At 35.3% G+C, this 13,053-nt stretch overlaps 1 protein-coding gene across 1 annotated transcript in view; it reads left to right on the forward strand.

Annotated features, from left to right (window-relative positions):
* Positions 1-13,053, forward strand: part of dnai3 (dynein axonemal intermediate chain 3) — a 35,021-nt gene that overhangs the window by 20,771 nt on the left and 1,197 nt on the right. Inside the window, exons 13-22 of the mRNA XM_033999700.3 lie at positions 632-754; positions 2,576-2,649; positions 2,904-3,054; positions 3,200-3,296; positions 4,673-4,800; positions 4,957-5,020; positions 6,248-6,378; positions 8,275-8,479; positions 9,157-9,248; positions 12,638-12,760. Coding sequence (XP_033855591.3) covers positions 632-754; positions 2,576-2,649; positions 2,904-3,054; positions 3,200-3,296; positions 4,673-4,800; positions 4,957-5,020; positions 6,248-6,378; positions 8,275-8,479; positions 9,157-9,248; positions 12,638-12,760 — 1,188 coding nt within the window. The remainder of the gene's footprint in view (positions 1-631; positions 755-2,575; positions 2,650-2,903; positions 3,055-3,199; positions 3,297-4,672; positions 4,801-4,956; positions 5,021-6,247; positions 6,379-8,274; positions 8,480-9,156; positions 9,249-12,637; positions 12,761-13,053) is intronic.

Below are 13,053 nucleotides of genomic sequence, written 5' to 3' on the forward strand. Positions count from 1 at the left end.
CCAAATGCACATTAAATAGCATGCGTTTCAAAGGTGACCCTGTATCACTAGCACAAACAAAACAAAAATACTGACAAAATATTACGATTAGAAAAGCTGTTGTAAACTTGAAGTACATCTATTTGTCACAAGCCTACTGTTAGGTCTGCAGCCTGATGTAATGTAAAATACATTTTCACTCGTTAGAAACTGGATATCCTTGAAATGGCAGAAGTTAAAATTATTTTGATAATTATCATATACAAAAAACATTAAGGGTTAGAAAAGACACCAGTACAATTCTAAAAGGTATAAGAAACAGCTTATGATTACTTACAAGTTTAAAAAGTCTTTATATCTGGTTTGGATGCGTTTCTCCTTCCTGAAAAAAATGTGCTAATGACGATTTGGAGTAAATAGCTTTGAGAATTTAGCCCTAAACGTTATAAATGCAAGTGCATGTATTGCTAGATATTTAAGTGAAAATAAATAACTGCCTTTTTGAAGTGTTTTTTTAATTTTTTTTAAACATACATGTGATTTAGTGTAAATGATGACTAATGAGATGAAAATTAGAGTCAGCCAACCATGAGCCTCTAATTTTAAATGAACAGGTAATCTTACTGGAATTCTCTTGTGTGTGAATTTGCAGCCAGGGTTTGAGGATAAAAATGTGAAGAAAACTCCTATTGTGCGCTACTGTGCTGTCTCCTCCATAGAGCATGGGCACAAAGCACCAATTAGTGATGTACAATGGCTGCCAGACTACTATGAGGTAAGTAAGGATTTCGATGCCTCTCCTTTTTCTTCTCACGCAACCCGTAGATCTCTTGTGCAGATAATGGCTCTAGGCTGGAAGTAGTGGAGACATGGCTTCATGCTTGTTTGTGGTGCTAAAAACAAACTGGGGTGATACAAAGAGTAAAAAACATGTTTTAGGAGATCGCTGTTTGGATACACGTTTTCTGACAGAAACATACTGTAGTTTCTTTTAGTGTTACTAAAAATGTTCTGATTAAAACACACCCTAATTCTGTGGTTATACTGATTAAGGCATTAGTCAAACTATTTGCTTACTTGAGTAAATGGGTCAATGTGATCAACTTCTATGCTGCTAGGATAAGCCACAGCTGGATATTATTGGATCATTTACAGTGCCAGGGAATCCCTCTGGATTGAATCAACCACCTATCTCCCAGGAGTACCCCAAGAAACAGATTGTGATGCAATCCAAGAAGGGTCGCTAGTGCTGTAAAATGTTTTAATAAAATCCATCTGTAGCTTAACCTGGTGTGATATAGGTTGTCCAAACTGATCCTATACTGTAATTATAGTTTTACCATTTAAGTTCTGGATTTTTTTATTTTTTATGGCAACAAGCTGCACCAGTTTATGTCAATTAAAATGTAGAAACAGTTTGAAGTTGGCTCGTCCCCAAATGGCTAGTTCACGTTCAGTAGATACCGCATCATATCCAAAGAAAAAGAAATGCCATCGCACTGAGATGTTTTGGAAGTCAAAGGTCAAAGTCGTATTTCTTTAAGATATATAAAGACATCTGGCTATTAGGGAGATAGGGTCCTAAGAGGCTGAGTTCAGATTCATTATGGACCTCCCAACATAAGAGGTCAAAGGAACCAAGGCTATTAAGTTCATCTGCAGTAACATTGCTAAGCCAGGTGCCATGCAATGTTAAATTATGTGGGCTGCTGATGCTTTTACATCTGGGGGTGGGGGTGAGAAAGAAAGGGTTATTGTTTTACAGCTACAGGCTAGGGGTAAACTGTGTTTTATCTTGAATAATCAGTTTTACCCATAGAGATTAAACACAAAAAAATCAATGTATATTTGGATAAAGGCTTGCTAGCAAGTGGTAGTATGTTACACACATTCAATTTGTCCCAAACAGCTTTTTTTACAGAAATAATCAAAATATTCTCCTAGAATGTCTTATCGCTATGCCAAATTAAAGAAAGGAAATAAATTAAATGGATTTGTGTTTAACTGTCAAGTATACCTAGATTATGACAATTCTAATTTTCTTTAATTGCTCAGCGTTTGTGACAAGTCGTTTTATAGGCCAGTTTGGCCAAAGGTTATCATGCTATCACTAAAATACCCTCATCCCCACAATTCTTTTCTACTTATAGTTGTTAATAAAATAAAGTACTAATAATAAACTCAGTACTGGGAGCAATCCTTCCCTCACCAATATGGCTGTAGATCTACATTTAATAGATCAAACATTCAATAAAAAAGCAGACTTTTTGTATTATACTTTTTTCTTTTTTTTTTTTTTACAGTACAGTATTTAATGTCAGTGGTTTACAAAAGATCAATATACTATGAATGGGGAAAGTTTTTGAAAAAATGTAAAACCAATACTCATAATACAAAACGCTTAGTAAAATACTGTGCAGTTTAGTATTTTTGTTTTGGTTTACTGTTTAAACTTTAAAACTTTCATAACTTCAAAGACTTGAACGTTTTTAGATATAAAATGTTACTGTCAGTTCTGTACCAAACAGTGTTTTATATTCAGATAAAAATGGGACTAAATGACTCTATTGGGCTACTTTTGTTTTTTTTCTGTTAGATTTCAAGACAAGGAATCCCCTTGGAAAACAAAAATGGAATTTGTGTCCAGATTATTTCATGTGCTCCTGACTGGTATTGTACCCTCCTCTTAAAGTCTTCTCTTTCTCACCTTTTTTTGTGATGTAAAACAAATATTGAAGACTTCTGCAAATCTTACATCATGTATTCTTCCGTTGGTCTTTGTGAACTAAAATAATACTATGACTATATACATGCACATATACATTTCCCATCCTCTGTACCTCATTTCAAGTATATATATATATATATATATATATATATATATATATATATATATATATATATAATTTTTTTTTTTTTTTTAGCTCAGTCTATTTCTGGGATATCCGGCCACCAAACACTGCTACCCAAGCAATGACGGACCGAAAGAAATCAGAGGAAAAACACCTTCAGAATCCCCAAGGAATTCCAAATACTTTCAAACACCTTGATCTCACCTGGAAGCCTCTAATTAGGGTATTTAATGTCTGCTTACACTTCTGTAACATCGAACTAAAATTAGTCCCAACAGCAAACAGCGTGCCTTAATCTTGAACAAAAAAAGAAAAGGTCACACTGTGACCAATATACTATATAAACAACTTGTTAATTCTGTAACCAGGTGGGTCTCCCTAGGATTGAAACAAGTGGAGAGTACAGCGCTTTAAAAGTGAGCCTGAAAGATATTTTTCAAGAAGGACGGCTACATGGCATTACCGGTAAGTAACTGTGAAAGTATAGTGTTTCTTAAAGCATGGATAATATAAGACAAACAGAACCACACAAGCAGCAACGTTGAACAAGGTTCAAGGTTTAAAGTCTTCTCTTCATAAATCCCCTGACCTCTCTGTGCACCTCAAACCATTGAATAGAATATGACTGGGGAGGCTGTCAACACCTGTCTGTGGCTTTTCTGGGGTCAGTAAGCACACAGATCAACAGTGCAGAACTAGCTTCAGTTTCATGCATGTGATTAAGCAAATAATAAGAATTAGAAAAAGTTATGTGTTTATGGTTTACATATGTATTTAATTAGCCTCTTGTGTTGCAATTTACTGTTTAAAGAAACACATAGCAATTGGTTGTGTTTTACCTGTCTGAAACAAAAAAAAAAAGTGTAATGACAATTTAAAATAGAAAGCTTTGAGAATCTAGCCAGATATGTGGAAGCAATCTAACTTTATACCATATTCACAAACCGTTTCTTCCAGTGCTCATTTTATAGCATCTTAAAGGATAAGCAAAAGTAATCAACATATAGATTATTAGGTTTTAGCACAAGCGAACATACTGTGTGACTTCCTATCCCAGGCGACTGTATTGATGAGACAATTCCTTCCAATCAGACAGGTAATGGTGTTAGGCTATTGCTTAGTAAGAAAAAAGTGAATCAACAATAGTTCCACTTCTTCCCTTCACAACAGCGTCTTTATCCCAGGCTCTGACCGCAGATCATTTTTAATAAATTCATATGGTTGGAGATCCAACACAGTGCATCATAATATAAAACTGCATGTACACAACAAGTGTTCCTGTTTATAGAGTCTGCAGCTTTCACTGATCAAGTTACTGCTGATACTCATATTATCTCTTGGTTTAATAGATACCCGTAGAAATAGGAAAACTTCACATCTTTATGTATACAGTTTTGCAAATCCATAAGTGCTGGCTTTTCTGTACCACATCATGGATTGGTATTGCTGTGTTACCTGTTTGACAAGTGGACAATAATCCTTACACTATCAGTGCACTAGAGCAGCCATTTTGAAAAGAGCTTTGAAACAGACTGGTGATGTCAAACAGGAAATCAAATGATGTATTTAAACCGTAAAATATATTTAAATCATAAAACATACCATATACCAGAGCTGGCCCTCTTTTTGAACAAAGAGCCTTATAGATGCCCTAGAGACCCCTGACAGAGGAACTTATTCGTTTTTTTTTACCTGGACTACACAACACTTAGTCATTGTTTTTCTCATTAAACAGGTTGCATGTTGAAAACATTGGAAATTAGTCCAAATTTCACCTAAAGAAACTACAGGCAGGCTTTAAAAAGCATCCAGTTTCACAGTCTCTTCTCTGATCTTTGCAGATAAATCTCGTGCTGCAAAACTGGAAAAGCCAGATGGAGGATTTGATTACAGGATGCTGAGGGTGCCTTCTGCAAAAAACCTCAAGACACAAGAGGATATCAGCACCACATTCTTTGTTGGAACAGAAGTAAGTTAATATAGATTTTCATCTCGTAAGTTCATTTTCCACAAACGGATTTGTATTAATTCTATTTTCTTGTATTTTGTTGTTGTTGTTGTTTTTTTTTTTTTTTTTTGCTTTGTTATGGAACCCCTGACTTGAAAACATCTTGTATTTATTTAGGATGGAGACCTGGTGTACTCAGACTTTAAAATGGAAAAAGACAGTGATTCCGGAAAACTAACCAGTAAGTCATCCCGTTAGCAGCCTTATTTGCGTCCTCAATACACATCTGATGAAGGTTTTTCCTGAACTATTTATTTAATTGTTTGAATGGATCTATATTACTTCATATATATTGAACACCAGTAATTTGTATATCGGTCTGGAGATTTTTTATGAAACAATGTGCCGCGTTTTAAAATATGTAAATCCCATGTTGTATTTCAACATCTTTGCCCTGTAGAAAACACCATTTGGATTTCATATAATAAACCAACTGTATTTTTTTTACACAGTGTGGGTAGGTTTCAGAATCTACTGAAAAACAATAGTATTATATAGATAAACATGTTGCATCTTGTCATGCAGAAATATAGTTTCCAGCCCATTGAGAATGCTCTTTTAAACTGCAGGCACATGAAAAAAGGACTTTGAAAATAAACCCTTCAACCTCACCTTAGACATGGTTATGTGTATATATATATACCTAATGATTGCTGTAAATACTTAACAAACAGATAACGTTTTGATTTGGAAACAATAACCGTTCATTTCAACTTGGATCAGGTTTGTCTAAACATTTGTGGTTTTCTTTGAGCAGCAAGCCTTGAGGTTACCCTCAAAACAGCACTGATTTAAAAAAAAAAAAAATCTAGTGTGCAGAGCTAGAAAATAAAGGCTAAATGAACAGCACATGCAACAGTGCAGACAAACACCCTTTACTTTAAAATGCGATAATTGCAATTAAAGTTCTTAAAAACGTTCTTGTTTGGCACTGTTGTAAAGAAGTAAAGGTGGAGAGTTGTATCATGACAAATCAAACCTCAGAACTGTCAGGAAAATCTATCAGAGAGAGACCTTTGAAAGTTCTCAGATTTATGATGAACAATCCATGCAGAATGGGGTTTGAACAGTAATTTACAAGATGTATTCCCTTGAAGTCTGAAGAATCAGCTCCCAAATTCCCTCCATAGAAATACAGAATATTAGATATTCTATTCTACATATTTACGAAAATAAACTTGCTTGGGAGCCATTTATAAGAAACATGTGGCTCCCAAATAAATTTAAATTTTAACAACAAAATAAATTTCCCTAGTAAAGTAAACCAGATCAGATTTATCTGTACCACCCAGCCACCTCCGACGTTTAACTAAATTATTTTTTTCTTTACCATGCCACAGACACATCTAACTAACTTTTGTGTTCCATTGATTGGGGTACCTGTTCAAATAACTATTATTCATTTCAGGTTCTAAACCTTCTCATTGTTTCGTAATACATGATGGTTTAGTCACCACAGTGAAGAGATCCCCTTTTTTCAAAGACATTGTCCTAACAGTAGGAGGCTGGACTTTTGCCATTTGGAAAGAAGGGGTGATGGTAAGTTCTTGTTGATATTTACAGTTCTCACCCATATCAGAACTGATTGCTGTTTTGCCATCTAAACTGCAAATAAAACCTCTGCCAGTTTTATTTTATGATTTATGGCCGAACAAAACATTTTCTTGACGCACAGGACCCTTCCAAAAATAAGAACTTTGTGAAAATGTCTAATACTTTATTTTCAATTTTGTCCAGTTAATTTCCAACTTGATAGCATTTCTAAATCGTGCAGGACACAAGTTTGAAAAAATGGCATCAAGTTGTTTTTTTGCTTGCTGGAACTGTCCTATAAAAGATTTTGCTTTATCATTTTACATTGTCATAAATTGTAATATTCTGATTTGTAATTTTTTTTAAATTATATTATATGCATGTGCTTTATAAAACCTGTATTTCTGAAATAAACTGTGTTAAAAGAAATCTGTAACAGTAGGTAATGCACATGACATTCAAGATCTGTGCACTAACACTTTAACCTACATCTGTGATACTGGTAGTAAAAGCATTTGAGGGTGTGACCCTCATATTATTATTATTAGTTATTTCTTAGCAGACGCCCTTATCCAGGGCGACTTACAATTGTTACAAGATATCACATTATACATTATTTCACATTATACAAATATCACATTATTTTTTTTACATACAATTACCCATTTATACAGTTGGGTTTTTACTGGAGCAATCTAAGTAAAATACCTTGCTCAAGGGTACAGCAGCAGTGTCCCCTACCAGGGATTGAACCCACGACCCTCCGGTCAAGAGTCCAGAGCCCTGACCACTACTCCACACTGCTGCCCTTTATTAGGTGGCCTGTGCTGCAGAATAAACTAGCATATACTGTATGTGACAGGGTGACCACCACCACACATTGTAAACAGGGTGAAAGGAGCTCAATAAAATGTTAGCAGTTATAAATATGTTTTACAAAGTAACCAGTTTTGACTAGCTTCCACTGTTGTGAGTCAAGCACAGTGCAAAGGGAAGCTGATAAAGGTGTGCTCTGTGTTTTAAAAACCTGTGTTATTTAAAGTGGGCATCTCTTCTGTATTCGCATGATCTGTCTTGCCTGTTATTGATGTTCAAGCCATATTAACTGGGAAAGGTTTGTAACTAAACCACTGTTTCCTTTTACTTTATATACATGTGCGTAATTTTGACATGCCCTGAACCTTACCTTAACAAAAAAACAAAAAAAACGAATAGGAGATGAACCTCAGTCAACAGAAGTTCAAGAACAAAGGTTTCCATTCTTGCATTTAAATGCTCTATTGCATGTACTTTATAACACGTTTTCATACACAGTTAGAGTGGATATGTTTCTTAATCATAACCACAAAAGCTGTGGACATTCTTACATTCCCCCACGCTTAATCTCTAAATAGGTTGTGTTCATTCTGTGAAAATGACTTCTATGTTTTTTTCAACACACTTTAGGCATAATCCAATGCATATAAACCACAACAATTCTAGGCATGGAATGACTTGCCACAATGACATTTATTCACAACTTGATATTTAATAAGCAACCAAGTGATTTACCTCTGCTAGACTTCTCTGTCAAAAATGATAAATTACCTCCAAAGGGATTATGAAAATTGATAATAGGTTTATGATTTAGGTGTTTAAAAACATTGAGATGTTTGCATATGAACAGCACAACCTGACACAATATCTCCTTTGTGGGTATCTTCAATAAGTTGACAGACATGAGAAGACATGCATCAAGTGATCATTTTTATGCACTACCATAGGCTAAAAACCGGCTGCATGTCCCTTTCTGCTTTGAAAACAATAATGTGCAATGCTTCATAGTTCTTATTGTTTGTTCTATACCGCAGAACTGTTTGATATACAGTATGGCATATTCTGGCATTTGTATTGTGTGTTTAGAACGGTCCCATCCTTCAGTCCAGTGCTTCCCAGAAGAAATGTACTGTGGGGCACTGGTCCCTGTCCAGACCCGGAGTCTTCTTCATCGGGAAGGAGGATGGGAACATCGATATCTGGGACCTGCTGGAGAAAACCCATGAGCCTTCACAAACACAAAACATCTCCACCGGACAGATAACTTGCATCAAGCCCTGGATCGTGTCATGTAGGTACAAAGATAACTTTCCATTTTTTTACATTGAAGTCATATTACACTTCGATCAGCTGTTTGATAAGGATTTACTTCACTACCCTACTAGCCTCTGGAACCCCTTGCCCAACTTAGAGAATCCATCATATTTTTGTTTTTTATATCTACTTTAATATACATGATTCATCCGTATAACTGTAAAGACACAATCATAGGATACACAGTAATAAGAAAAAAAGTGAACAAAACATTTCGACAAGAAGCTTTTGTGAAGCAGTCTTCTGTTTTGAACCAAATTTATAGTTGATTGTTGGGTATTTGCAAAGTTTTATGAATTGAATAAAAAAAAAATATTTCAAGACATAACTCAAAGCTTTCTAAATCTGGCTTTTATAAATTTTATAAAGTATCTCTAATTTTTAAACAAAGATATTTTATCCACGGGAATCTAAAAGATGGAATATCAGAAGTAAAAATAAACTATCACTCTTGAAGCTGGACTACCCTGAAATCTCTCACTTTATATTGGAAAGTAGTACATCTTAGGCATCCGATACATAACATCTTCCGAAAAGATACGTTCATAAAGGTTTTACTATAATCAAGCCCATCAGATTATTTAGCCAAAATGTATGATTGTAGACTGATCAACTATAGTTTTATTGTTGTCCATTACAATATTTTCTGTTTAGCCAAGCAACACCTTCTGGCTGTGTCTGATGAGTTTGGCACGCTGCATATTTTAGAGATTCCATGGACGCTCCGTCACCCTTCAAGTAACGAAGTGAGTAACCAAGATCCTGCTATTTAGTAACGTTATTACAAGTGCCCTAAGCAACACTGCCCTACAAAATGTCAGTCGTTCAGTTTGTTCCAGCTCATACACTTAGACATAAAGAATTTTACTGCAATAGGATCGTGATAGGAGTTTCCACACATACTGCACAGAATAATGAAATGTACTATACTGACAGGCAATGCACTTTTTTTATTTAAAAAAAAAAATAATGGTACCAGTTGTTTCAAGAACCTAATCATTTATTAGACTGCAGACTCCACATTAAACACTGAATTAAGTATTTTACTTGGTCAATGTTTTTTTATAAACAAAAACCAGTGAGTCATGTACTGTAAGTAGTACTGTACCTTAAAGTGGAATTTCTGAAGCTTTACATTCAGCTTTGAACAGCCCCTATTGGTAGTTAGCTTAGAATTGCCCTGTAACTACCCCTGTAGGCTATGATTTGTAATTGTTGCAGCCACAACTGGGTCTGTTTTATAAACGTCATGTAGGAACCACCCTGCCTAAAAGAGTCACCTGTGTAACCTGCAGGCCTGTTTTCTGATTTCCACACTGTGCCATTCAAGACACTGGAGAATTAAGCATTGAATACACTAAATCAACAAAGGCAGAATAAACCAATTGAACTGGGAAATTAAAATGTTCGGCTGCTAAATATAAAAGTTAAGTGTGAGAAATGGGTCAGTCTTTCCTATAGGGGGTACCAATATGTCTGTTTGCAACACAGATTCGTGTATTAACAATTTTTTAAATAAACAACTACCCAATTTTGGAATAAAATATACCATGAACAGTAAGAAAACAATGGTATACACTGTAGATATAATAATCCAATTTTTTAAATAATTATAATAATTAATGGCTGCGTCACACCATAAAAAGTACATTTAACAAAACTGCCAGTTTCACATCTTAAAAGATACCAGTTGACATTGTTTTTTTCTAAATCTGTTTCTTGTAATTGATCCTAATTCTCTTAACTTGCTTTAAAGGCCCTGTCCACACTACATAACCGATCTCGAGAACCATACTCAAAAACGTTTTAATTAATCCAGCTCAAAGCATCCACACTGAAGTACCATTTCATGTTTAGTCGGGCTTAATGTCTACAAACACTATTAAAATAGTCCGGTTACAGTTCCAAGTAGCGCAGTGAACTGTGGAACTTAACACTAGAACCGCCATATTTTTTAACTACCTAGAACCGCCACATGGGTCACTTTGACCCATACATTTTTAAACTGCTTCGTTATGAAAATGAAAGACATACTATCAGATACAACTGAAAAATGTTATTCATGAACATCATATCTAATATTTGCATCGCAGAAACACTGTATTTAAATGGAAAATTAAACATAAGGCTTTATTTTTAGAATGAGTGCATATACAGCACAACTACAAACAGTGGAAAAATATAATAAAATATACATTTTAAAAGAAACAGGTATGTACATATACCCGTGTACAGGTGTAAACGGGTATATGTACACACAAAACTATAAAACTGAAATCATTGTTTCTAATACTACATAAAAAGAAAATATAACACTACTTCCAGTATGATGGCTGCATTGTACTCTATGGAGGAGTGTACGCATCTGCCAGCTGACTGTGCCTGCATCCAGGAGCTGTGTTGTAAACACAGACGCAGTTCCATTGAACACTGTTGTGTAAACACATGTAAACTGGTACATACAAACCTGTAAAAACAAAATGTTTTTTTTTTCTAAAAGTAATATAAAAAAAGAATATATAACACACGTTTCTTATTAGGCACAAGTTGTTATTCTACCTGTCATTTCAGTTTGCTGTATGCATCTGAGTGCAGCTTGCCGTATTCCAATCAAAATGACTACTTTCAAGATTAAATATTTCCTCCTGATATATTACCAGCTGCATTTGTGGAACAAAACGAAGGATTGTTGTCTCCCAGGTACATTGAAAAATAATCAACTAGGCTTTCACTGAGTTTGCATCTTGACAAATCCACAATCATAGCAATCTCCGTCTCATAGTCAGGCTACAAACAAAGAAAGGCTTGAAATAAATAAAATAAAAAAACATGTGTGCTAGGAGGAGGCGTGTCTTGTTTGCTGCATTTGCAAAAAAAATAGAATATCTTACGTTATATTAAAAAAAGACAGTATTGTAATGCATGGGTCACATTGACCCACATGGCGGTTCTAGGTAGAACTGTTTTTAACTTTATAATTTTTCCGATTCTGGCTATCAAACGCCGTCACGATTTTTAATTTATATATTTAGGAAAAGTCAAAAACGGACACACACATACGATTTACAACAGAAGAGTAATTAACATTTGAAATGCAAAATGGGTCAAACTGACCCGCATGGCGGTTCTAGTGTTAATATGCTATTATCCCAACATGCACTGTATTTTATGTTTACAACCCGGCAAATATGGAGTACTGTATTTGCTATGTCCACGTGCCAAAGCATAACAGTAAGCATTTTGGGATATTAGAGGATACACAAAAAATATAGTTTGGTATTATAGCGTCCACACTTCTGACAAACCGCTCTACCGGATGCGATCTAATTTAGAACCAGACTCGAGACTACCCCCCCGAGGTGGTCTCGAGTCTGGTTCTCGAGTACGGTATTAAACGTTGCGTAGTGTAAACGCAAACCGTATTTAGCACTTTTAAGCAGGTTTAAAGGCATAATGTGGACAGGGCCAAAGAATTCACTTCAATTTACTTTACTGTCATGTTGCTGGATTCATCAATATATATTTTAAAACGCTCAATTGTAAGATACTGTATGTACCGTGGATGGGAGTTACCAACGGGCGACGCACAATTGGCCAAGCACTGCCCTGGCGGGGAGGGGTTAGGTCAGCTGGTGAGTCCTTGGCGCACCACACACCAGCGACCCCTGTGACTGGCCGGGCGTATGCAGGCCTGCCTGTACGCAATTCTGAACTGCGTGGTCCTCCGACACTGTAAGTTCTCAGATAGCTGCACGGCGGGTTTGCAGAGTGAAAAAAAGTGGATGGCTGATGGATGTGAAAGAAATGGATGGCTCTCCCAAGTTAGGTTGAATAATAATTGGACATTCCAAAAAATTGGGAGAAAATCGAGAATTAATAAAAATTATTTTTAAAAAAAATAAATAAATAAAATAAACTAGTTCAAATTTTGACAAACGTGTCAATGAGAAATGTATAGGCATAGAAGACTGAAAGGTTCCTGTGCACTGGTTATCGCTCCTTTAAGGGCGCACACATTCATTATTAACAAAGCCCTGTGTTTTTCTTGTATGCTAAATAATACCCCAGAATAAGGTTCAACATTGTTCAACAAGCTGTGAATTTATTCATTTCTTTTTTTGTATTTATTCTTCAGAAACTAAGTGTTACCAATTACTTTGAGAGGGAAGTTAAACATCTGAATTATTCTGAGAAACGGAGAGAATTCAGAGAACAGGAGAAAAGAGACATGGATGCGGAGGAGCAGAGAAGACTGTCTGTAAGTGATGCTGTTATGGGTTTATGTTGCATTTTAATTTAAAGAAGTCATTTCTACCTGTCAGATCTAATCTGGTATTCAGGAGAGAGCAGAACCTCTATCAGCCAACACAGATTGCATTTTCTATTCAAACAATGCAGCTGTGATAATTGTACTTTAGTAACTTTATTTAAGGAAATATCCCATACACATACATATTTTGAAAATACATATAATGTATTTTAATATATTTAATATGCCATTTTGAATCGTGCAGTACTTTATTTTTCATATGGGATGCCCTATGCTTGGTA

This window comes from Acipenser ruthenus, chromosome 10 (genome assembly GCF_902713425.1).
Source record: "Acipenser ruthenus chromosome 10, fAciRut3.2 maternal haplotype, whole genome shotgun sequence".
Classification (NCBI taxonomy): Eukaryota; Metazoa; Chordata; class Actinopteri; order Acipenseriformes; family Acipenseridae; genus Acipenser; species Acipenser ruthenus.